This window comes from Periplaneta americana, chromosome 3 (genome assembly GCF_040183065.1).
Source record: "Periplaneta americana isolate PAMFEO1 chromosome 3, P.americana_PAMFEO1_priV1, whole genome shotgun sequence".
NCBI lineage: Eukaryota > Metazoa > Arthropoda > Insecta > Blattodea > Blattidae > Periplaneta > Periplaneta americana.
The window spans coordinates 112,750,847-112,778,812 of NC_091119.1; the positions used below are offsets into that span (position 1 = coordinate 112,750,847).

General features: G+C 34.3%; 1 protein-coding gene across 1 annotated transcript in view; it reads right to left on the reverse strand.

The window, feature by feature from the left end:
* Positions 1 to 528: 528 nt before the first annotated feature.
* Positions 529 to 27,966, reverse strand: part of pasi1 (pasiflora 1) — a 38,331-nt gene continuing 10,893 nt past the window's right edge. Inside the window, exons 5-6 of the mRNA XM_069821294.1 lie at positions 26,558 to 26,608; positions 529 to 15,517 (exon numbers count right to left, since the gene is read on the reverse strand). Coding sequence (XP_069677395.1) covers positions 15,434 to 15,517; positions 26,558 to 26,608 — 135 coding nt within the window. The 3' untranslated portion in view covers positions 529 to 15,433. The remainder of the gene's footprint in view (positions 15,518 to 26,557; positions 26,609 to 27,966) is intronic.

The window sequence follows — 27,966 nt, forward strand, 5'->3', positions numbered from 1 at the left end:
TTAGACGGTACGGCGTACCGGCCCAACTACAGCACTGATAGTAATGTATTTGTACAATATCTGACAAAAACGATGATTAGTAGCAATTCGATGATCAAATTTAATGTTATTAAATGATGAACAATCTCGTGCTGTGGCATCATGGTCTAAGGCATCCTGTCTAGGACTCACGTTAAGGAAGGCGTGCTGGTTCGAGTCCTTATGGTGGAAGAAATTTCGGCCAGTGTATGGGATCTGTGCTCACCCAGCATCGTAATGCACTTGGGAAGCTACAATAGGTAGTGAAATCCGGTTGCGAAAGCCAGCTATAATGGCTGGGGGAAATCCTCATGCTAACCATACGATACCTTCATTCTGGTTGACTGATCGTCCACCTCTGCTTCGGCATGTGAACGTGATGCCAGCATGTGATAATGGAAAAGCTCCATCTGCATTACCATCCTCGTAAAAAGTTGACCCATTTATTTGTATGTAAGTTTATGTGCAGCTACATGGTGGAATTCAAATTTCAGGAATAAAAACACCAAATAAAGAAGTGATTTTATTTAAAAAATAATTAATCTTTCAGTATTCATATAATTTCCAAATATACAATTAACAATCATACTAAATACATACAAATTTTAAAAAAAGAATAACATATGTACCTGAAACATAAATTGCATTTGGCATTGTTCCACAGTCCATTCGAGGACGGATTATTTTCATTATGAACACTATGGCTTGTAAATAACAAAATTGTACATCAACATACGTGGATTCCAGGTTTTAACAAGTCAGGACTGCTGACACCTAGGCAAGACAATCAATTCTTCACAAAGTAGCTCTCCACATTCATATTGTATACAAACTGCAAATGCTGCCTGGAATAATCTCTCTTGTTAAAATGCAGACAAACACGCACACGCACACACACACAAAACTGAGGTGCTGACGCTACAAGACCCAGGTTCCCTCGTCTTAATACCATTTTCCTATGTTCTCGACATATTTATAGGGTAATGAATTGCTTAGGTTTCATAAAAATAGTGGTCCGAAATTTAATGTCTCCAATGTTTAAACTACTTATTGACTTTGTCTTCAAAGTACTGACACTGAACATCTGAAAGCTGTACATATTCATTCAGGTTCAAAAGAGCAACGATCCAAGCCTTCTAGTCCCAATTGACTTTATTTTGATGATGGAATCAGAAATGGTTCTAAAATATCGGACAGGTTAAACTTCAACATTACAACTATTATTATTATTATTTATTCCATTAAAATAAAAGTCTAAAATGTTTTCCAGTGTGTTATTTTTTTTTATTCTGCTTAGTGTATTAGATTCAACAATATTGGACTCTTAGTGATATTACTCTCTTATTGTATTAATTTAAATACAATAAATAGTGGCACAGCCAGAATTTGGCTCGGTAGGTTTGAAATTATTTTTCAAAAACTGACTATAATACATACAGCAAAAAACTTTAATATGTCATTACTTATAATTATAGTTTGGAGTCCACATGGACACAATTGCAGCAAATGTGACTAGTTGGAGGAAATGGAGCCTAAAGTCGGATTTTTTTTTTTTTTTTTTTTTTTTTTTTTTTTTTTTTTTTTTTTTTTTTTTTTTCAAAAATAGGATGGCATACTGAGCATTTCAAAAATTCATGGTTCTAGATGCTATAGTTTTTAATATATTACTTATTGAATGTTGATATTACATTATGTACTTTTAGAGAAAAATTCAATTAAAGTTTTAATTTGTTTTCTTAGCAACCATAAGAAAGATTTAGGTATTTAAGAAGCACTGTGTAAAACTACGTCCTAGTTTAGTATATAAAAAAAACCTACAGGTAGTGCAAGATGTCAAAACATAGAAATGCAGTTTTTACACCGCAAATTAGTTATTCTGTTCTCCTGTAAAATTGTCTTTTACGACTTTAGGTCCCATTTCGCGCAATGGGTCACTTATGCTTTCTCAGCAACAATACCGTGTACTCTACTGTAGCCTCTCTTGTAGGCAAAGAGCCTTTGTTTAGCATGAGTAGTGTATAATAGCGCATTTGCTTTTCTTTGTATAGTGGTTAGGGAATTAATGTGGCTTCAATACCCACAGCCCAAAGCATTTTAGCGAATTTATATTAAACAAATGCTCTTTTACAGATCTAATTAAGTATGTATTTTAACGTGTTAGGATTTTCATAAACATGGACTTTTAAATAATAAAAAGTAACAGAGAACAACAATACATGGAAGTTTACAGTGAAACATATCACGAGAAATAGAAATTTTTAAACTTTGATAAAACAGAGTATCATGACCATGAAAACATTTCATCATATCTAATAAATTAAAAAAACAATAATAAAAATAAATAAATAAAAAATAATCATAAAAAAGCAAAACAAAAAATTCGTACACATTGAAAAGAAAGGCAACAAGTGATCTATATGGAAAATCCTTAAAGTTGATTAGAGCCAAAGTTAAAGACAGATCATTTTTTAGATTTTTTTTTTCCCCTCCTGAAATTGATCCATTCAGGCAGCAATTTATAGGAAACTTTGTGAAATGCTTCCTCCAGTTCCTTCTTCCATCGAAGAAGCCTTATAACATGCTTCTGCCGAAAATGTAGTTACACATACTGGAGAATTCTTATGTGTACAGCAACAGTAAAATTGTCTTAACTTGTAAAATAAATCTAACTTTTCTCTTGAATAATGAATGCATCATTGTTTTGGCTGACGGTACTTTTGATTATGCTCCCAACCATTTCTATCAAATGTACACCATACATTCGTGTATTAATGCTTTCAATATTCCTGTGGTTACTTGTTTTTTTGCCAACTGCTAATACTTAAACATGTAACATGTCGTGCTTCCTCTAGAAATTATGTCTCCAAAAAATGTGCAAAGCAGTTAATCATTTCAAAACTTTTGTTAAATTATGAATAGCATCACACAATGCTGTCAAAATTGATATTCCCAGTATTAAGATTATAGAGTGTAAATTTCACTTAGGACAGAGTTAGGAAAAGTAGAGGACACAGGGTATCAAACCAGGAGCTCCGAAATAAAATATCTGAAATTCGAAAGTGGTTAAAAACTTTTGTTTTTTGGTCTTCCTATTTACCATCATCAGAGGTATCAGATACTCTTGCAGAACCATATCAGAGCCCCCTCCTTTTTAAATTTTCTCATTACAGTCTATAAAACTATATTGAAACATCAACCTTCTCCCTTGAATTATGGGCTGAAGCACCACAATTTTGAAATGTACGAACTACAGAACATGGGCAGGGCATGTAGCACGTATGGGCCAGTCCAGAAATGCATATAGAGTGTTAGTTGGGAGACTGGAGAGAAAAAGACCTTTGGGAAGGCAGAGACGTAGATGGGAAGATAATATTAAAATGGATTTGAGGAGGTGGAATATGATGATAAAGACTGAATTAATCTTGCTCAGGATAGGGACCAATGGTGGGCTTATGTGAGGGTGGCAATGAACCTCCAGGTTCCTTAAAAGCCAGTAAGTACGAACTACAGAATGTCACCAGAGTGGACTGCAACTTGAATTTTGTAAGACATATCCACCTAACTTCATGGTTATATATGAATTAAAATAGACTACATATAAAGTGCTAAAAATGCAAGGGGGAAAAAAAAAAAGCAGAATGGACAAACACGTAAGGAACTATTCATCTTGAATCAGTATGAACAATACACTTCGAACAAGATATCCCGTATACATTAAGTTATTTGAACATGTGATATCAAGAACAGGTGAGCACAGATTAAAATTTTTATTACAGTGTTGCCATGCGATGAAATAACCGATAGACTATTTTCTTTATACTTTTAAGCCAGGCACAGTGTATTTGATCCCTCTGCAGTTTTAGCTAATTCCTTAAACACATAATTTTCAACCACAGAAATTTTCTTATGCATGTATTTACAGACCCAAAAACAAAATTTGAGCCACATGAATTTTGTTTCTGGGTCTATACATTAGTGTTATGCACCATATCATTACAATGTGTCCTGCTTAACCTCAACTCAGGAGTTTAAAAGAAATGTTTGATATACAGTATATGACTGTTCACTTATAAGGCTTAATGAATGAAAGAGAGGAGAGTGGGAAAATCTGTACAATTTCTATCACTATCATAAAACAATTACTAAATGATTCGAATTCGACCTTTGTTTACATTTTCGTGGCACTGCCAACAGAATAAAGGGTTGGAGCTGGATAGGACTACATACTAAACTCAGAAGATAGAGACCTGTGTCTAAATAATGTTCTAATCACTCTCCATATAATAAATGCTAATTACTACAATTGTACTTTTTCGTAGAAAGAGGGCTTAGAATATATATGTTCACAGCACTTGTAATTTATAAACTTTGCAGTCAACGGTAAGCTTCCAATGCAGTTGTCTGCTGTTTCTGAGTTAAGATAGCTTTACATATTTATTTATAATAGTTTCCCAAAGTTTACTACAGTAAAACCTGCCCTAAATAGATCCTTCATTAAACAGAAATAGTTTCTGGCCTCTTGAATTTAGGACGGAAAAACATGTTAAATTCTCTGGATTCATTTGGAAATAGAAATCAAAACAAGTTTTTATACCAATCATTTCCAAAGTTCCAAAGTGTATAATTTAAAAACTTTTTATGCACCCCACAAATTCTACACAATTTTAGTTTCAGCATATATCTGAACCTATGAATAACTTCAGTATTCATGAATCAGTGATGAACAGCCCCTTTTTATCACAAATAAACCATTGTATTCAAGCATAGTTGATTTCACTTGAAACTTCTTACAGTCAATTACTACCTATAAGTTTAAGCATATATCTGACTGTTCTAACTTTTTCGATTACACGACTCTTCACATACAAGATTTGGTCTACAAGACATTTCACATTCTGTCTATCGACACACTGTCATTCAGTATACAACCAATTCACCAATTCACTTACTGACATTTGGCATACTCCGTTTCGCATACAAATTCACCTACATATATTTCCGTGGCGATATGTTTCATATACCATTTTGATATCTATTTGTTGCCATTTCCGTGGTGATATGTTTCATATACCATTTTGATATCTATTTGTTGCCATTTCCGTGGCGATATGTTTCATATACCATTTTGATATCTATTTGTTGCCATTTCCGTGGTGATATGTTTCATATACCATTTTGATATCTATTTGTTGCCATTTCCGTGGTGATATGTTTCATATACCATTTTGATATCTATTTGTTGCCATTTCCGTGGCGATATGTTTCATATACCATTTTGATATCTATTTGTTGCCATTTCCGTGGTGATGAAGATTTTTTGGTTGACCAAAATTGACTCGTACTGTTTTTATGATGGAAGAAGAATTCACTGAAACTTCACGGGGAGGATACCATCTTACATATGGAGGATACATTTATCATAAGCAGAGATATAATGGAAGTACTAACAAGACTTACTGGATATTTGTGAACAAGGAGACTGATGCCAGCAGTCAAGAGTGCGATACCCTCATTCTTGGTGGAATCAGTATGGCTCAGTGCTTCGCAATGAATCAGGGACTAACAACCTAACCTAAGCCTGGCACAATAGCTTTCAATTGCTTGTAGGAAAAATGCACTCATCACTCTATTTACTCATACGAGAAATTATTAAGGAGCAAGAGGACACTGAAAGGGTGATAAGAGAATTGGATGCAGGAAGCAAAATCTGTCCGCAACTTCGAAAGAAGTACGCTACACTTAACGGTAGGGTGCAGAATATAGTGAAGACGTACCAAGAGTACAAAAATGACAACCAAGTACTACGGGTACAATATCTAATGTCTTTGGGTTACAACTTCACTTTATAAGTTTTAATAAATGTATTTGGGTTAGAAATTCAATGTTTTTAATCATTAATAAAATATGTAAATTACTCTGTATATGAAATGTGTAGTATGTTAACTGACATTATGTGAGAAATGTATGTGAAATATCTAGTATGTCAAAATGACGTATTCGAAATGCGCAGTAAGTGAAATGTAGTATGTGAACTGTCTCGTCATGATGAATATGACTCTGTGAATGCCAGGTCATTACAACATTCACAGTTGCCAAGAATCTTCCAAACATAAAAATCACACTGTGACAAAATCACTACTATCTGTCACAGCAATTTTCCCGGTGCTGTCACAGTTCAGAGCTGTGATTGCAAAATCCTATCACATCTCACCTCTACTTGACACTGAAAAACACTCCCTCACTATTGCATTAATGTATTCGTTTACAATTCTCTGATCCCAGGCCAGGTCGATGGCATTTAAGTATGCTTAAATGCGACAGGCTCATGTCAGTAGATTTACTGGCATGTAAAAGAACTCCTGCAGGACAAAATTCCGGCACATCTGGCGACGCTGATATAACCTCTGCAGTTGCGAGCGTCATTAAATAAAACATAACATTTGCAATTTTCTGAAGTTCTCTTTTTATATTTCCATTAGCACAATTTTTCCCCACAGCTTCAAAATGTCAGTTTTTTTCTTTAGAATTTCGTACACTTGAGTTTTACCAATGTTGAACATGTTCATGATTTGCTTAACAGACAGTTTATCTTACATGAATTCACTTTTACTTTCATGCTAAGATCAAGCACATCTCTTGTCTTTGAAGACATAATGACAACTGCCAGACTAAAGCCCTTCATTCATTCATTCATAGTTTTCTGCCCAAGGGCAGGTCTTACACAGCAAACCCAGCATTCTCCAATATTCCCCATTTTCTGTCTTTCTCACTGTCTTCGCATATGATTCATATATCTTAATGTTGTCTATCATTTAATATCTTATGTCCTAAACTTTTCTCCCATTCACTAATCCTTCGAGTAAATCCTTCAGTAGACAGTTTCTTCTTAGCCAGTAATCAAGCCAATTTCTTTTTCTCTTCTTGATCAGTTTCAGCAGTATTCTTTCTTCATCCACACTTTGTAGCACAGCTTCATTTCTTATTTTGTCTGTCTATTTCACATGCTCCATTCTTCTCCATATCCACATTTCAAATGCTTCTTATTGAATAAAATTTCTGGAAGGTCCGAATAATTTAATTTCAATACCGGTAGTCATGGTAGAATACTGTAGGTAGACCTGTGCCATTAAAATCTGAATTCCAAAGGTGACTGGCCATTAATTAGCGTGAGAACTGGGAAGAACAGAGATATGTAACAATCAAGAGGCAATTATAGTACACAATTCTGTAAGCAAGGCAAAAAAAAAAAAACTACGAAGAAGAAAGAAAGTGTACCTGACATCACATTTCAACTCCTCTCAAAATAACGAAAGCGATTGTGCCAGGCTTAGGTTAGGTTGTTAGTCCTTGGTTCATTGCGAACACTGAGCCATACTGATTCCACCAAGAATGAGGCTATCGCACTCTGACTGCTGGCATCAGTCTCCTTGTTCACACATATCCAGTAAGTCTTGTTAGTACTTCCATTATATCTCTGCTTATGATAAATGCATCCTCCATATGTAAGGCGTTATCCTCCCCATGAATTTTCAATGAATTCTCCTTCCATCATAAAAACAGTACTAGTCAATTCTGTCAACCAAAAAATCTTCATCACCACAGAAACGGCAACAATAGATAAAATGGTATATGAAATATCACCACGGAAATGGCAACAAATAGATATAAAAATGGTATATGAAATATATCACTATGGAAATGGCATATGAAATATATGTAGTGAATTTATGTATGTAAAAATATGTATGCGAAACGGAGTATGCCAATTAATATCAGTAAGTGAATTGGTTGTATACTGAATGACGTGTCGATAGACAGTATGTGAACTGTCTTGTAGACCAAATCCTGTATGTGAAGAGTCGTGTAATCGTCGTTCATTAAAAGTGATGACAGGCAATACATGCCACATTCCAAGGGTAATGTCATCATCAGTCGTAATGTAGAAGTTTATTGTTGCTGCAAGTCCCAACTTGTCTGGGTTCTACAAATCTTTCATTTATGGTCACTTTACAAAATTAAAGAATATAACTGTTCTTTCCCTGAATTATTTATTTCGGAATAAACCGGAATGAATCCAAGCATTACGATCAAAAGGCATAATACAGTCCGTAATGTACCGAACACAAATCTTCATTTTGGGACCAAAACCATTACTTCTAACTGACCACCGATGTGTTCAATTTTCCCTTTCATATATTCCATAACATTCGGTTATTGAGATTTTACAGAAATCAATAATGAGGGTTAAACTGTTAAATTCGTCTAAATTAATCGCCTTTAGCAATATGGACTATAAATTAGCGCTATAGTTAATCGAAACATTTCAGTGTTTCCCATCATGAGTCGACAATGTTTATGTTTATCACCCTTCTACCGATTGAATTGATATACCCATTCAGTATCTATCAACAACAGTGATTATTGCGGCATGTATATTAAAAACAAAACACACTCTGACCTGCGTTACCACTATGTGTCGCAAGAATATTTACAAAGAGTCATTATAGCTTCAGTATCAAAGAGTTGCCCCTGTTAATCTTCTAACTAGCATTTGTCTGGACTGTGGAGCTGTCATATACGTACATCAGTCGCCATTGCTATGAATCACATATCGGTTGGATATGGCGATTTCTGGAACTATAGTCACAGTCAGGGCAAAAAATCACTACATGTCGGATCCTATGGTACAGAAATATGCTTAGTGTGATTTATCAGCCTCAATTATTTGTGGAAAGTCAGGCAGCCAAAAATGTAAACTGTGTGCAGAAAACCCTGCTTGAGTACTAGGAAAAATAGAGAAAGAGTGAGTATTTTTTGTGTTCAATGTAATGTTTACAAGTGTTCAATTATATTGTGAATAACTAAATCAGTAAGATATTTTATTTCATCTGAATTATGTGCATATCCCTGACTTAAGTTTTATAGTAATCCTCCAATAAATGGAAAACTGGCTTTAGTAGAAAATTTTTCTGGTCCCTTACAGTTCTGATAAGAGCAGGTTTTACTGTAATATCATATTGTATAACAAGCTATTAGTGTCAAGGTGATGTTTTTCTATTACAGATTTGGACAGCCATAGCATGAGAGCGTCACCTGTAAGGATCTACAAATACATCATGAACTCCAAGCCTTCATCCTCAGTAAGTTGCTATTTTCTTTCTCATTACCAAACAAAATACATTTTAGATCTATCATTGATGTCTGATCTAAGACTGGATTATTTTTAGTAAACAATATCAATATAGTTATAGAAAAGTCGATCTAAACTCCAGTTTTAATATTACACAAAATTCACAAACTTAACTCCATTATTCCAATTCACCTTCCCGACAGCGCTTTCTAGGTTCATTTTCATTCGTATTACTTTCTTCTAGTGTTGCATACATATAATCATTGTTTCGAGATTCTTGAATGAAAGAAATGGTCTCTTTCACTTTTTATGCAATAATTTACATCAAAAGTCTCTGTCTGGAGAATATTGAATAATGTATCAGTGAGAACAAAAATATGACTGAAAATTTCCAACAGAAAAGGTGAAATCCTTCAATGATGCTAAATATGCTCTGGCAGAAATAAAAGTCTCGCTATCCCAGCAGTCTGGGTCATCAACAATATGCTCGAAAAATGAGATGAGTTCTGTCTTATTCTCATGCACAGTGTTCACAATCCTAGAGTTGTAATTCCAATGCATAACTGACACTGTTGGAAACCTCTTCTTGACTTCCAGTGCATTCAATGCATTTACACGCTTTGTTGAATGAGAAAAAAATGAACAAAAACCACTCAGTGTTATGAAAAATATTTTACATTCCATTACAAATTGCACTGACTACGACAGAACTAGGTTAAGCAGATGAGCATAACAGTGGACGAAAAACATATTGGGACATTTTTTTTTCACTAGTGCTTGCAATCCATTTAAATGGCCAAAAAATGCTGCAGCCCCATCATATCCTTGAGTTACGAGCTTGTCCTCACACTAGAAGTCCGAAAATATTTTAAACACATGTTCACTTAACGCAACTGTAGAGTGATTATTGTCCACACCTGTGGAGTAACGGTTAGCGCGTCTAGCCGCGAAACCAGGTGGCCCGGGTTCGATTCCCGGTCGGGGCAAGTTACCTGGTTGAGGTTTTTTCTGGGGTTTTCCCTCAACCCAATATGAGCAAATGCTGGGTAACTTTTGGTGTTGGACCCCAGACTCATTTCACCGGCATTATAACCTTCATCTCATTCAGACGCTAAATAACTTTAGATGTTGATAAAGCGTCGTAAAATAACTTACGGGGGGGGGGGGGGGGAAGAGTGATTATTGCTGACATCTGTAAAACCTAAAACCCTCTCCTGAATTTCACCCTCCTTTACATAACGAATAACAGTGGAAAGTTGAGATAATAATTAAAGCAACAAAAGGTGCATTTTTTTACTTCTTCCTTTATTATGTCTAGAGTTACGTCATTAATACTTTAAATAATATCATTTTGAATTCGACCTTTGAAAACTTTAGCGCTTTGTGTGTGTCTTAATTTGATATCATACTTGAATAGTACGTGCAAGAACTCAGTATAGTTTCCCCGATTAAGGGATTCACTGTGTTCGTTATGACCTCTGAAAGGTAGCTCTTGCTTCGCCAGTAAGCAAGTTACATCGATTAATCGCTTCATTATTTCTCTATTAGAGTCAACTTCTGCATTGTGTTTCAAAACATCTGCCCTGCGTTGTTCACTTAGTTGAAAGTCTATCCTTGTTTTATGGAAAGTTTTACATTTCGTTATTGCAGATAAATGTCTTCTCATGGCGAATCTTTGCTTTGTGAAAATTATTGATATCAGAGAAACCTGTACTATTCAATACTCCTCTATCGGTTTCAAAAAGAACACAAGGCTAGCAAAATAATTTATTTTTCGATTTTCATGCAGTTAGTCATTTTGAAGATTCGTAGTATTCAATTTTGAAATGACGCACATAGTTTTTCATTTTTGTACTCATAGAAACATCTGGAGTAAGCCTACCTTTTACTATAATATTTTGCTTTTCCTGAAAACTTAAACTTCCAAACAAAGTACCAACGCAAACGGTCCAAAATACAACATTGTGACTGTTGGCAGTCGTGACTGGTACCGGTGCCGGATGGCAACGATTCAGACGATGCAATGGACTTGCATTTCGAAACGAGTTCCTTTCCATGTTTACTAAACAGCATAAAACACACAAGATTATTTTAATCGATGTTACATTTCGAAGGCAAACTTTCGATACTTCACTGATAATACAAAAAAGAAAAAAAAAAAAAACAAATGTACTAATATATTCTTTCCAACAAGAATGGAGACACGGAAATTCTTTACCATGAAACCCCCAACCGTATTTACTGTTCATGTAGGCAAGAAAATAGACGTAAAAGTGCTAGTCCAGTCCGAGCTGACTGGTTCCCGTGGACTGGACGAGTCCAATTCTACAGATGTTGAGTGCTGAGGGGAGGAAACAGATTTAAGTTGTCAATTGTCATGACTTGAAACTTTTTAAAATTCAAACGTGAAATGTAATAAATTTTATAAGCTGATGATACTTAGAGGACTAGGATAGCTTTACTAATCCAATGACAGCATGCCACTGACATTTAGTTTAAGCTAAGCTTACAAAACGGTGCAGGCAAAATCAGCTATGTGCAGCTCCAAATATTTTATATTATATTACTATCGAATGGTTCAAATTAACTGAAAGTTGATATATCAACAAAGAAGGTAATTATGTTTTAACACACTGATATGAACACAAACATAATATATTATATTTTGGGAAGTTTTTTCACTGTCCTGTAATATTGGTTTCAGATCACATAGCCGTTTTTACAGGCACAGTGACGATATAATATTCTGTTCTTAATTATGACCAATAAAGGATTTTTCATCACTTTCTTTCGTATTCACCAATCTTGTGCACTACTTACCTACTGAAAAAGAATATTTCATTGTCGAAGAAAAACTTTTGCATTAAATACATTAATTTAAGATGATACACAAACTATTCAATTTTTTCTGATTATATCAGTTTATTGATCTTAAAATTGCTCATTTTCTGTACTTGAAGAAATTTCATTTCATGGGACAGATGTTCAATTATCATCCTGATCTGATTTCGTGCAGGGCTTTGAATCTCACAATATTCGCTATATCGAATTACCATTAGTGAATTTTCATATAGTTTCTACTTTTAGATATCAGAGGACACTGCAGCAGTTAATCAGTTATGCAATCTTCAGCAGACAATAAAAATTCATTACATTAATTAGTTGAAAGTTTCTTGATACATCACAAATTTTGTGTGACAATGGATCACCAGCTTCACAAAAAGAAAGTGATACATAGTATTTTTTGTCCGAAAAATTCACGATACTTGGGTCCAAATGCAAGCACCAGAAAAAATGTGGTTATAACAAAATGTTTCCCATTATTGATATATTACATAATTAAAAAAGAAAGTCATTCTCCTCTTTCCACCCCACACCACACACAGTGATGTGACAGAAGAGACAAAGAGAACCTAGGTTTTGTAAACTACTGTAAAATAATTCCTAAGTACAGTAAAATCCCTCATACCTGGCACTCAAATAACCAGCAATACCAAAACAACAGCACTTTTGGCTAGGCCAAAAAAAAAAAAAAAAAAAAAAAAAAAAAAAAAAATCATTCATGTGAAAGGGAAGAGTCGGATGAAGATGCGAGCAGTTTTTGTGGATTGCACATGCCATATATTGTATTTACTCTTTACACTGTTCACGCATGAAAAGAGAAAATCCCATTATGTCTTTACATTGTTTACACGTGAAAACATAGACAGAAAACTTTGTTATGTTCCTGGGGTAGATCGGGTAGCGTCGGTAAGTTGCCGCTTGGGCCTTACAAATAATGTGCTAAGACAATATCTTTAAATCTACCACTTGAACTCGCCTGTTTCGAGGGGGTGTTGGATGAGTCTAAATAGGAAAGTGTGAAATTCTCTGTTCCTACAGCGTGAAAAAGTTTCATTCGTGTGACAGATAGCATCATGGCTACTACCGCTAAGTGCAAGAGGAACATCCTCACACTGAAGCAAAAGCTTGAAGTACTTGAGAAAATGGAGAGAGAACCAGTAGATCCAAATTAATGGACGAATATGAAGTTGGAAGTTCAACTTTATACGATATAAAGAAACAAGGCAGTCAACTCCGATGATTCATAAGCAACACTGAATATACGAAAGTTGTGGAAAATCGGAAAACTGTACATTAGTGAAGAATTAGATCATGTTCTATATGAATGGTTCACAATTAAAAGATCTGAGGGAATGTGCATTTCTGGGCTGATGCTACAGGAAAAAGCCAAAGGAATTGCACCAGAAAATGAAACTGCAAGATGAGTGTGGATTTTCCGTTGGGTGGCTTAACAGATTCAAAGAGAGACATGGAATCCGAAAACTAGATGTGTCTGGTGAACAAAGGAGTGTCGACGAAGTGTCTGCAGATCAGTTTATTAATCAGTTCAGAAAATTGTGTCTGAGAGTATTGTTAGTGCGGAACAAATATATAACGCCGATGAGACTGGTTTATTACGGAGATGTCTTCCTACAACAACACTGACGTGTGTAACGGAAACCTTGCCTAAGGGCGATCATTCAGTAAATATTCAAACCGAAAATTAGTGTTGTTTTATGTTAAGTGATGTGTTTTAATAAAGAAAATCCACACAGTTTTATGTTATTTAGTTATGATCAAGTGACTGAGAATAAGCTTCATATGGCTGCAGTTTCAACAGGTTGGCAACATAAAATACGAACAGGTAATTTATTAAAATATTTATTCAATTATCCGGCAAAAACTCGTATCCGGAACTTGTCTGGTGTCATTGGTGCTGCTTAATAGGGATTCTACTGTAGTCATTCTTCCTCTTTAATAATACACATTCACACACACACACACACACACGCATTATGTTTTAAATGAGGAATGCTGCCAAACATCAAAATGAAAAATAATTACAAAATATAAAAGCAATACCTAAAAATACAAAAATTCGATAGATTCCACTGCCACTGCAGTACTGAAGTTGAAAATTGTGTTAATAGTGTAGCGTGAGGAATTAGGAAAGTAAGTGAATATGGAAATTTGTTGTAATGGAGATTATAAGACTTTAAAAGTCAAAGTTGTTTATATAATAAATTGGTAAAGATAATATGTCATTATTTAGCCAAAATGATGAGACTTAGATGCCTTGAATAATTTTCTTTTCACTTCTCAACACTAAATGAAATGAAATAGCTCCAAAAAGGGCAAGTTGTAGCTTCTTTTCTTTCATCCAGTTTTTAGTAGCCTAACTTAATAGGAAATGTTTTCTGTTGAGAGTTCGTTTGGGTGTTTTGCATTAGAGATAAAATATTCTACACATATAATTCTTAGAATATTATACAGAAAAGCTGCCAGAAGATAACACGTGTGTAAATTGTCACAAAATACTTTCCTATTTTATAAGAGTTTAAACTGTCACCATATTGAATCAATATTTAAGCAATACACACTCCTTTCCATATGATTCATTTTTTAAATTATTTCTGCCAACATAAGAAACGTGAGCAGAGAGACCACAAATTGAATTGACTTTGCCCAAAATAGTTGAATGGAAACTTGCGTGAAGGCAATAATGAACATATACTGTAACTTCTGTATGAATTGGGAAACTTTTTAGACATCTCACAACCAGTCCATTAGATAATGTTCCTGTCATGCATACTTACATTTAATTATATTTGAGCTTAGTTCAGAATAATCGAGATCAAGCATGAAATTTTCTAACCATATTTTCCAGAAAACTCTGGCAAAAATTTTCACTAGTAATTCTTGCTGCTGAAATATACAGAATTTCTTCAGTATGACCACAGTGCAGCTGAAAAGCTAACAAGTCATACAAAGCTGCACAAGTTTACGATAACACTTTCAACAGAGTTGAATGCAGAAATGACTGTCCAGCAAGAGATAGTGATGATTCAGCTGTTATGAGATTGTTTTGTATAAAAAACGAATATCCACTTTCTTACTATTCACCATAAGATATTAACAGAATCACAAAATTCTAAGGCACTATGTAATTGTATTTATATATAATAAAGAATAATTCTTTATCTGCTTCAAGTTGGACGGAATAGTTACAAGAATACTGAGATTCGTGAAATATCTGCATGCCTGGCATTGCAAAATCTATATTGATCTGAAAAGCAAGGCTGCTCGACTAAATCTTGTCACCGCACTTACAAAAAACAGTTTCCAACTCGTGCATTCCATGCTGGAGTAGTACTCACGTAGCATGCTTAGCAGCTACTGTGAGAGTCCACTTGCATTCAGATTGATATTGTCACATGCCACTGCTGTTACTAGCGGTTCCAATTAGGGGTACAAGAGTTCGATGTTTGGTGACTGCATCTCTTCAAATATCTGGTACTGAGAGTACACACACAACCAGCAATAAATCTAAAACAGATATATACAGCAATGTAAGTGAAAAGAAATTAATTTTAATGTATCTTCTTATAAGGAAGTATAGGGTGATTACTATTATACATAAGAGAGATAACTATAGTTCACTCATCTGATAGAAATCTGTCAAACAAAATAATTATATGGTAGTTTTTCTCTAAATGACTCTTTCTTATTGCTGCTTCATTACACTGCTCTGCAAGGATTTCTATGTTTAACAATGAATGGCAGTTTCTAAACTGATTTTTTCCGTAGAATTGAAAAATATAATCCATTTATTTCTATCATGTCAGGTTTTCCAGTAATTTTAAATATTTTAATTTCTAAACATTATATCTGAATGCTGCACCGGTGTACATGTTAACTGAAAAAGAAGGTACATACACAAAGACAAAGTGATGTTAGAAATGTAATCTGAGAACGCTGCTAGAAGCGATCTTGCCAGGCATATTGCTCATAGACAATATTTTGTTTATGTTCATAGAAGTAGTAGAATCCATCAGTGACTGGTTGAACATGCTGGCATTGATCGAGTGTATAAAAACCATCACTTCACGTGATTGTGTAAAAGTCCTGATCTGTTTTGTTATATTTGTGGGACATATGTTTTGTGTAAACAACGAAGAAATATCATAGACTTCGTAAAAGATGCGTATTTTGCTTATTTCGGCATGAAGTCAGGTGACCAGGATAAAACATTTGCTCCGCATACAGTATGTAGCATAAGTATGCCCATACCCTCACCACCAGGTCCATCACCAAGCACATATCCTCAATGTGACAGCGATCAAGAGCAACAGATGTCACCTTCATACTGTGATGACTTTCAACCCAGCGTTAGTGGTAGCACACCACAGTTATTTACTCAGCCAGAACTTAATGATTTGGTCCGTGAATTCAATTTATCTAAAGAAAATGCACAACTTTTAGGTTCAAGGCTCAAAGCCAAAAATTTGCTTGTGTCTGAGACTACTTTTGTATGGTACAGAAAACAGAAACAGGACATCATATTTTTTCTCTGAATATGAGTCCATGGTTTACTGCAGTGACATACCATGGCTGATAGAGTGGCTTGGTGTGAACTATAGGGTCTCTGAGTGGAGACTTTTTATCTATTCATCGCAGTCAAGCTTGAAAGGTGTGTTGCTTCACAACAGAAATATCCTTGGGTCTATTCTTGTCGCTCATTCCTTTCATATGAAGAATTATGAAAGCATTAAGTGTTTGCTGCAGTGCGTTAGACACTATTAGTGGCTTCTGTGTGGTGACTTCAAGATGATAAACCTGTTACTGGGCTTGCAAATGGGCTACACCAAACACCTTTGCTTCTTGTGCGAATGGAACAATTGTGCAAAGAGTGAGCATTGACAACAGAAAGAATGGCCACTCCGAACATCTTTGTCTGCTGGTTCGATTAATGTCAAACGTGAACCACTTGTGGAATGTTCCAAAATATTACTCCTTCCACTGTATATTATTAGGTATTATGTCACAGTTTGTGAGTGCTCTGGATAAGAATGATGACTGTTTCAAATACACTTGCAGGCATTTAGCAAAATGACTAACGAAAAACTTACAGCACGTGTATTCACTGGACAGCAGGTAAGAAAATTAATGAATGATTCATATTTTGAGAATACTATGACCGAAGTTGAGAAAAAAAAACTTGGAAGAGCTTCAGAAATGCTGTGGAAAACTTTCTGGGTAACTATAGAAGTCCAGATTACAAACACGTTGTTCAATAATTGTTTAAGGACTTGGAAATTCTTGTATGTAACATGAGTGTCAAGCTGCATTTCTAACATGCACACTTAGACCATTTCCCAAACAATCATGTGTTTACAGTGAGGAACGTGGTGAACGCTTTCACCAGGACTTATAGGACATTGAAAAAAAGATATCATGAGGGTTGGACAATTTATATCATGGCTGACAATTGTTGGTCACTGAAAAAAGAGACCATCTGTGGGAAAGTTTACAGTAAAATGGCTAAACGAAAAAAAAAAAAAAAGTCTTTGATCAGTACAAACTTGCATGTGTAACACTATCTGTTTCATTTTCCATTGTTTCTTATAAATTACTAACAGATCATAATCAATTTGTTAGCTAGAGTACAAATTATGTAATTACATGTATAATAAAAAGCTGGGTAACAGCCTAGATCATAATATATAAAACAGATCAGCCAAGCTTATATTAAATTTAGACGCAACTGGAAAATAACGGACGCTATGCGTCGCTAGTGTCGAGAAATGAGCTTGCAATAACCAACACTAGATGGCAGAGTACCTGAAAAGTACATGGAGTAATAAGACTGTGGATGACTTTTTTACGTCTTGCCACCTCCAAATTTCTTTCTCATTGTAATGTGAGGTTATGTTACTTTGATGTGTCGCTAAATTGTAGCATACAGAAGCTTGTTTTACCCAAATTCATCAACACACATAGATGATATTTTGGTACATGGCTGATATAATGTTGTTTGCGTTCAATATATAATCTGTCATCATTTGATGTACGAAATCTAATTGTTTTTAATTTTCAGTATACAATACCTCACTAGCAACAATTATCACAAAATACTAAAAAGAGCAGATTTGACTGCGTTTGTTGAATGCACATCATGATGCTCACGAAAAGTCACTAATTTATTTTGTGTGCACAAGATTACAATTTTTGAATATGAAGGAAAAGCAGGTATCCCTCTTCTGAAATTTATCCGAACGGGGAAGAATTACAACTCCCTCCCCCCAAACATGTTTTCTCTTTGCTAGGCCTACATGTTTTCATTTTATAGGTGTATTATATGTTGCGATATGGAAGCAGATAAATAATAACTGTACGTTTCTCGTCCACATTAAATTCAACGTGTTCATAACGTAGGCCTGATATATTGCTTCATGTAGGCTACACAGCTGGCAGTGTTCTTTTTACTAATAAGCGATCGTACTAATCATTTTCTTTTCATCTGAACTATTGCTAGAATGTGCGTTTGTGTTTTTATTTGCTCTGTATGTTGTTAAATAACTACTGAACATCGTCTTTGGTTAACAAATTGTTCTAGTATTCGTTTCATATCAGTCTTACGGTATTGAATTATGTCCATAACGTGGGCGAGATATTATCAGGCTGGAAAATTCGCTCTGAATGCATTTTTTTACACAATTTTCTAATTTTCAGCAGATTTACGATACCCTGTGCGGTTTCTCTGCCAATGCAGAGTTAATTGCAATATACGGTAATTCTGTTATTTTCCTGACACTTTTATATCCGTTCTCATAAACGTACTGATTTAGAATCTTTACCCTACTGTAGGTATTTTGTTTCTACAAATCATCGTTAGTCAAATGAAATAGTCTATAATAGTTGTTTGTAACGAATTAATAGACAACCTCAATCCCTCCTGACCACCTACCTTACGAATTTCTTTCTCACTTTAATCAAATTTCATTTATACTGGTCCTTAAATTACTTAAACTAGTGCTGAGGTAGTTACGGTGATTTCTGAAGTGAAAATCGTTCAATTTATAAGGGTGAAATCAAAAATAATTTTTGTAGCCTTTCCTTGTCCTTAATTGGAAATTTGAGTAACTTCATATTACGACAATATTTCTTCCTTCTTCTGCAGTTAACATAATCGCAGATGGACATTTCTAAATGAAGTTTGTTACACAGAAACCTTTGAGACAATATTGACACTTGAAGTTCTTTATATATATATATAGTTCAGGTATAAGAGTTAAACTAGGGCTGAGGTAGTTTCCTTCATACTCAGCTTCTTCACCTTGCATACATGAGCCTGTAACAGGTTAGGTTTGGTCAGTGCTGTCATGGTAATTTTTTTCTTGGCCATGCACCCCACCCCTTGTTTTCTCCCTTGAAATATATTTTACTCTCCTCTCTCTATCTCTCCAATTGTCATTCAATTATAATTTTTTTAATATTAAAGAAGTAAAATTGTTTTGCTTTACAATTTAATTGTACAAGTTTGATTTAAAGAATACACCATGTAGCACCACCATTGATGCACACTTGTCTCGATGAATCTTGGAGTGTATATTTGCAGCACTTCTTGTTTTTCAACCATTATTTTATATAATTCTGGATTCCAGTGCTGAAGAGGTGGATAATTTTTGTTTATGAACATCAAACAAAATACCGGTAGGTACAGTAGGAACAGCAAGAGATGATCTAAGTATAGATCTCCACGTACAAAACTTAGGCACCCATATGCCGTATGGCTCCTTACAGACAAAATTTTCATTTCCCCATACGATTAATTAAAAAAAATTGTAGGTTCCATACGATATATGGCCTCGTGTGGTTTCCATGACAGCACTGGGGTCAGTTAGTTTAGGCACTTTTACACCTTGCATCCTAAATCATATATACTATATGATCTAGGCTTGCATATACAATCAACTGCATCTCCACAAAAAAATTCCTTATAAATTGAACGGTTTTCACTTCAGAAATCACAGGAACCACTTCAGTGCTACCTTCACCCAGGTAAGTAGTTAGCAGTTAATCATTTCAAAGCTCTTGTTATATTATGAAATAGCATCACACAATGCTGCCAAAATAAATGTTCCCAGTGTTAAAATTATAGAGTGTAAACTTCGCTTAGGACAGTTTTGCTCTGGAAAATTAAAGGAAACAAACAGTATATCAAACCAGCAGCTGAGACAAAAAGCACCTGAAATTCGAAAGTGGTTAAAAATTTTTATATTTAGTTCTTTCTTATTTACCAGCAACAGAAGTACCGGTATCAGATTTTTTGCAGAGCTAATATCAGAGGCCCCTCCTATTAGAGAATGTTTTGAATATTATTGTATTCTGGAAAACTACATTGGCACATCAACCTCCCCTCCCCCTGCCTGAATTCTGGGCTGAAGCACGAAAATTTCGAAATGTACAAACTACAGATGCAGCAGAATGTTACCACAATGGTCTTCAGCAAGAATTTTGTAAGACATATCCAAATATCTTCATGGTCATTATATGTATTGAAGTAAAACATATACTACATGTGAAGTACCTACTAAAAATGAGAGAAATAGAAATGGGAAGCACAATAAAAAAAGTGGAATGGACAAACACTAAGAAACTATTCATCTTGAATCAGTATGAACAATAGGACACTTTTTTTTTTTTTTGGTGCCAGTGGTATAGAATATGAAAGTAAGTTACATCAATAAGTTTTTCGAGTTTAGCATTACTTTAAGTATTTATTGTCCCCCTGTTGGAAAGATGGAGTTACTTTGTTTGAAGCTTGATGAAATTTTATTGTACCTTAACTCAAATTTGTAAGGTACAATAAAATTCAAAATAATAACTGCAGGGCATTTTAAAATAAATCTGTTGGATGTACCTAAATTATTTCTTAATTTATTAGGACCATAAAGGTATTGTTACAAGTGATAGATTGAATCATTTTTATCTTAATAATTTAATGTAGGATGATTATTTCGGGAATTATGATCTAAATTGTGAGGATATTTTAATACTTTTTTAAAATATAAATTTGAAATATGTTTCCAGTTAGTAAAGAGTAATTCAGAGAGACAGAGGTCTCAAGCATATTTATTGACACATGCCAGAATTATTAAATATGAAAAAAAGAGTTCTTGCACTAACATACTGTTTATAAAGTAACCAAATCTTAAGAAATACAATATATGTACTGGTATTGTATATAAAGGCATAGGAGTGAATATAAATCTGTTTTAAGGAATTCCTATTTAATATTTCTGCTATAGGAACATTACACAATAAATACAACGCAGCATGGAAGCTAATTCAATTCTTTATCGAGTATTGTTGATGAGATGTGTTATGAAGATAGACTGAATCATTCAATATAAATGTATAAAAAGGACGAATAATAGATTAATTTCAATGTATGTAGTATCAAAACTGAAAGCGGTAACTAGTCTATGAATGATGTCTTAACAAGTATAAATAAAATGGACTCTTGACAATAGACACACATTTTGCTTCAGTAATAACTAGGACTTCAAGGAATTTATGGTAGCTCACCTGTCAGGCAAAACTCTGAATAGTCAGCATTGTCAAACTATAGAAACGCGATTAAAAAGTATTTTTTTCCCCACCCATTACATATGATTGCTTTTTTCAAGTCCTGGTAATAACATTATTAAATTAATTATCCTACATATTTGGGTGGTGCCTTTCTTTGTTTCTGACATAATTTATGAGAGTTTCTCTTTTACACTTCAATAGAGAAATACAACTTTCAGTGGACAATGAACGTGTAACTCTAATGGAACTCTAAGAACCACAGCATTAATGTTTTCTTCTTTTCTTTCATGCCCTTTAGTTGTTGTTGCAGATAACATCATACTATTGGATAATTATACATGCACTTTTCTAATAAAATTGGCATATATTTCACTGATCTCAGAAGTAAAATTAAATGTATAATAGCTTCTTGGTGCAAAATATTTACTGAAAATTATTGCAGGATTTGAATAGAAATGCCACTTCTCAGGCAAGGTTATTCGTGGATGGCTGTATAATATATAGAAAAAATTAGTGATAAATCTCATATCACCACCTTGCAAAACTAGCTTGACGTTATTGAAAACTGGACTACAACAAATAAAATTAAAATCAATGTGAGCAAAAGTAAATCAATATGTATCCTTCTGTAAAACGCAAAATTAAATTCGTCTCATATACCAATTAAATGGATCACCAGTGCCACAAGTAAACACTTAGGTACTGTATATATTTTAGTAACAAACTGGTTGAAATAAGTCACTAATATTACAAGGATAGCCTGGAAAGCACTAACTTACATTTCTTTATGCGTATTCTTAAGAAAGCTAACCGAAAGTCAAAAGAATTAATGTACATAACCCATGTTCGGTCCACTGCTGTGGAGTAATGGTAGGCACATCTGACCGTGAAATGAGTGGGCCCGGGTTCAAATCCTGATTGGGGCAAGTTACCTGGTTGAGGTTTTTTTCCGAGGTTTTCCCCAATTGTAAGGCGAATGTCATGTAATCTATGGCAAATCCTCAACCTCATCTCGCCAAATATCATTTCACTATCACCAATCCCATCGAGGCTAAATAACCTAATAGTTGATACAACATCGTTAAATAATCAATTTAAAAAAAAGACGTCAGATAAGCAGAGGAAGTTACAAAAGCTTGTGGTGGCGAATTTAAAGTTTCCGTGATGTTCAAGAAAGGAAAGTACTACAAATGGGAGGAAAAGTAGATGGCCTATATTGGTGTATTCATCACATGATATTACACAGGAGATATCACCACATATGGTTGTAAATAACCAAGGACATTTTAAATCTGAATCTGTATTTTAGTGCAATCAAGTGTTGCTTTGTATAATAAGAACTGTAGGCACTGTGTATAAATCTCGATATGCATCTGAAAAAAATAGTAATCAACTTGGCAGAAATGTTCGTGTGTCACAATATAATTCGTAATATTTTATTTGTTAATGGCACTGTTATTTTTATTAAAGTATATCAGCAGTTACATGTACTACACAAGTGTCTTAATTCTTTGGAAAACAACTATTTATGTCATTTGGCACAATAATATGAACATTTTCCATTTTGGTAATAAATTAAGTGGCAAGAAAATGTTCGTCACACCATATAATATTTCATATTTTTACATGATTAATTATTCCTTTTCATTAAGATTTTCTGTTTTTATTTTGGAATGCTTACGTTAAAAGACAGTGATGTCTCTTTCATAAACTCTTAAGTATTTAATTAAATATCCTGTGAAGATCATAGTTACTTCGAAAATGTTATGTGTGTCACTATGGAATGACCCATCAGTATTGTTAGTATTGTTACAAATTACAAAACCTGAAATTGTTAGAATGGCATCAGGAGTAGTGACAAAAAAATGTAATGTTGTAGGCCTACATCAACATGACTATTTTAATCCAGTGTCTAATAAGGTGTGAAGGCCTTTTGAGGTAAACAGTATTGAAAATGTGAGGGAAGGGGTATTTCTTGGTAATGGATTAGGCCTGTATATTTTATAATATTATTAACTATATATTGTTAAAGTACCTAGTAAATATCGTAATATGTATATTATATAATACTGTAAACGAGACATCACAGGCTGCAAACTAGATTATTCTTGTGTTTGTATAATTATACGAACATGTATGAAATAAACAAGACTACTTTTGCTTAGGTTAGGATAGTATTACTTATATATTGTAATCAGGCTACATGCACAAATTTTCCAATATACTACTATCATAACTAAATAGGTAATGTTAACATTAATTTTCATACGTTTTTGTGGTGCAAGTTAAAATAATTCAAAGTAAAGTATAATGAAACTCCGACAACATTATAATTATGAACGTCAAATTCTCTTATTTTATTTATTTTTCAGTGTTTGGTCCCTTATTTCCCATTGTTCTTTGGATTTATCTTAGTAAAATATCAATTAACGGATAAATTATGTTATGCACTCAGTTGATAATATAAATAATATTCACGACAAATATATAAAAACAGAAGAGATAACGAATCATAATTTAGCCGACCGATAACTTTATAACATGGTCTACATATTCTACATTCTATATAGGTACATTGGCTTTGCGCCGAGAGACTGTATTGTATTCTATTCAATACAAAGGCGTACTTTATCTTATCTCTTCGCTTCGCCCACGTGACAACTATATTTAGCTCCCTCGTTCAGAACTTGCCAAGGTCATATAGGCTAATAATATTTATCCATGGTCATCAGTTGTCGACAGTACATGCAAGATAATCTCGTAAGCAAGAAATAATCGATTTAGACCGACCAGACCGGTTCAGAGTTCGTGTCTCGTGATGGTGTTGGTCGTTGTGCCATCTGTTAACAATTATTGAACTACATCAAGCCGGTCTCCAACTGCAAACTCGAAAGTCTATATAAAGGAGTTATCTGTTAGTATATATGATCTAGGGTAACAGCCAAAAATTGATTTCCTTATTTCCAGGAAAATGTGAAATTCTATAGCAAAACTGATATCATATTCCTTTTTAGCGCCATACAAATATTATAAAACAATACTCAAAACAAAACACTGGGGGGAAAAAATTTAAATGCAGAGCTGTGTTATCATCATGCTGTTTTTATCATAATTTCATGATTCTGTATGAATTGTGGTTATTTAGCATTCATGGAGTTGATGATATCGAAATGATATTTGGCGAGATAAGTCTCACCCAAACATATAATCCAGCCCAAGATTCGAAACCATGTCAGAGTGCACCATCAGAGTAAAAGTGATGATCCTTATCCCTAGGCCATGTTAGCATGTGTCATATCATTAACCAACTTCAATATGCAGCCAGCACTTAAATAATTAACCTTCTCTAATGTGTTTTTATAAAAGCATTACAAAATGAAAGCAAGCAGATCCAGGCATTCTTGATTTCAGGCCCTAGTGTGTGTTCGCTTTACATCATGGTCACTTGAAAGAAACTTCTATGTGCAGTTTGTATAAAGCAAGTAATTCCATAAAACTATAAAAATTATGTGAACGAGAAAAATCTCTTATCTCATATTGGAATCAACCTAGTATCTTTTTGGTTGCTCTGCGTACTAAATAAACTGATTAGTACTTGTAGTCACGTTTAACATGTTGTAAATACAGTAGAACCCCGATTATCCATCACCCTATTAACTGATCGGCAGATTATCCAACTGTCTTTCTCTCACTCTTTTCTTTCTTTGTTTCTTTGCTGCGGAAAAAAATATAGTACCGTATTTGCTCGCGTAATTTGCGCACTTTTTAATTAACTTTGGCCACTGAGAAATTAGGGTGCGTAAAATATGCGGATTTTTCAAATAAGAGGTCCTGTTCTGAGTTCTGAGCTGCACGATTGCCGAACTGTTCCGCGAAACTTATCACTTTCAATTTATATGACGCGGTGTAATTGTTATTTTTCTTTCCCATCTTGAAATACTGTATAAATAAAGTATTTACGGTAGGGCTAATTTTCTATACTGGTTACTTGTCTCTACCAAGGACAAGCATTGTTAAAGTAGCGGGACTTTGGGGTTTCTTTCTGAAGCAGGTACTTCAGTTGCTGGTGAATGACCTACGATGGACTGTAGGGAAGGAAAATCCCTACTACACTGAAAAAAATATGTACTTAAAATATGTGCGCAAAATACACGGAGCAAAAATAAAGTTCAAAATAATCCCTTAAAAATTAGGGTGCGCAAAATACGCCGGGGCGCAAATTACGCGAGCAAATACGGTACTATACCTTATATTATTATTTATTTTTTCTACAATGTATTATTACAAGTCTTTACCATTACATAGTAGCCTACTACTGCCGGCAATAAGAACAGTTACTTGAAGGTATTTTTCCCAACTTGTAAAATAATCACTACCTGCCGTCAAAGAAAAGATCTCAAGAACTTCCACACAATTTATAGCAAACCTGTGCAGCATTCAGTCCATGTCCTACTGTTCGAGTGACTGTACTTTATATTTTTAATGCAAAATATCTTCTACGAGTGTCAAAAGTGTTTTGCTAAGTATGGAAATAAAACTGCAAATAATCGAGAGTTTTGGGAAAAGAGAAACTGCGGCTCATTTCAGATCAAAATATGATAATGGCGTTAAAACTGTGCGCGATTTAATGAAAAACAAGAATAAAGTATATAAAGTACGTAAATCTACAACAGGAGACTTCTACTATTCCTATCTTTCCACGAACAAATATCACAAGGAATTTCCTTGGCATTTATAAACCCATCATTGATAACCAGACTTAAATTAGTGAACTTCTGGTCTACTATCTAGCATGTTAAACATAACATTACAGAGGAAATTACAAAACTGTAGGCCTAATATGCACTTAATTTATGAAAATATTTTATGGTACAGATTATCTGATTTTTTCGATTAACTGTCCATTTCACCTCTTCATTATCACGGATAATAGAGGTTCTACTGTAGTACAATATTTATTACCAATTCTTCGTCACAATCTAGTGTACTTACATTGTAAGCCATCCATATCCAGTCTACAAGAGCTGCCATCACTGACTGGAGCTGAAATAAAGAGTTAGAAGAAGATAATTAGTGTCTTTAAGAACAAAGGAAATATATATGTTGGATATGAAAAATATCACAGATTCTCTTCTCTTGCACTTCAGGTTTTACACTCAACAGTAACAATTCCATGAATATTAATGTATACTGTCAGAGGAATGACTAATGCATAAACATTCCATATTGAAGATCCAAATTCAAATCCTGACGAAAGTAGTGGATGAATGATTCCTTGAAGTACTCCTTTTTTCTTTCACTTTGTCATCATTTCACCAAATATCTATTATCAACTCGGGTCTTTCCAGCTGGCATATTATAGTATTCAGATATTATATATCTAATCAGTTACTGGAGTTGAAGAAATATTCACAGAGATATAATATATTATACCAAAGTACACACGAACTTCAGTAAATAAACAGAGAAACAATGAAAAATAAATCAAGAATAATTAAAGAACTCTTTGTTGTACCAACATTGACGAAATATATTTCAGTCAAAACATGACTGACCAGTTCCCAATAAATTGCTGAAGTACGAATGTTCGCTTTCTTTGTAGATATCGTGATTCAGCTATGTGGTGCCATCTGCCAATTCAACTACGAGGGTCTGACAGAGTGCCATTAGAGTGCCCTTCCATCCTCCCCCCACCAAAAGCATATTACATTTCAGTCTGATACAATCTGCATGCCAGTTGCAATACCACATCATGCCACATTGTTTTGGGCAGTGAAAACTATTGAAATGATGATAGAGAATAATGAAATGAAGAATGATGAAGGGAAATGGAAGAACACTAAGAAAAATCCTCATGAACCTTGACTTTGTCCACCATAAATACGACTCTGCCATCACTGGGATTCGAACCCGCAGTCATTGTAAGCCAGTGTTCTACCAATACTAAGATACCAAGGCAGTTGAGTCAATAGCTTTCTTCCTTATCTGATCAAAGCCACATTCGAAATTTTCTCCATCTAGAAATCCATCAGTATTGGGTGGAACTGAAACTGCATCCCTTGTGCCTAGACCAACTGTGCCAAAATATTAAGAAAACTTCGCAGCATTACAAAACATTCTACTTTCATAAAGAAAACTGAAGTAACAATACAGCAGAAATACATGGTGTATCTAATGAATTCCCTGATTTGGGAATTTGTTATGAGCAAATCACAAAAGCTACAAAAATGACAAAGGTTTATGGAACAGAAGAAACTCTCCAAGTTTCGTCTGAAGTTTATTGCATGGCATATTTCCACTATCTGCTGCTAGAGAAGCTGCAGTAATAGAAATGGTTACAGGCGAGAACCAAGCATTTTCTATGTTAGAACTTCATTCCATGAAATGAGTATTAATTTTAT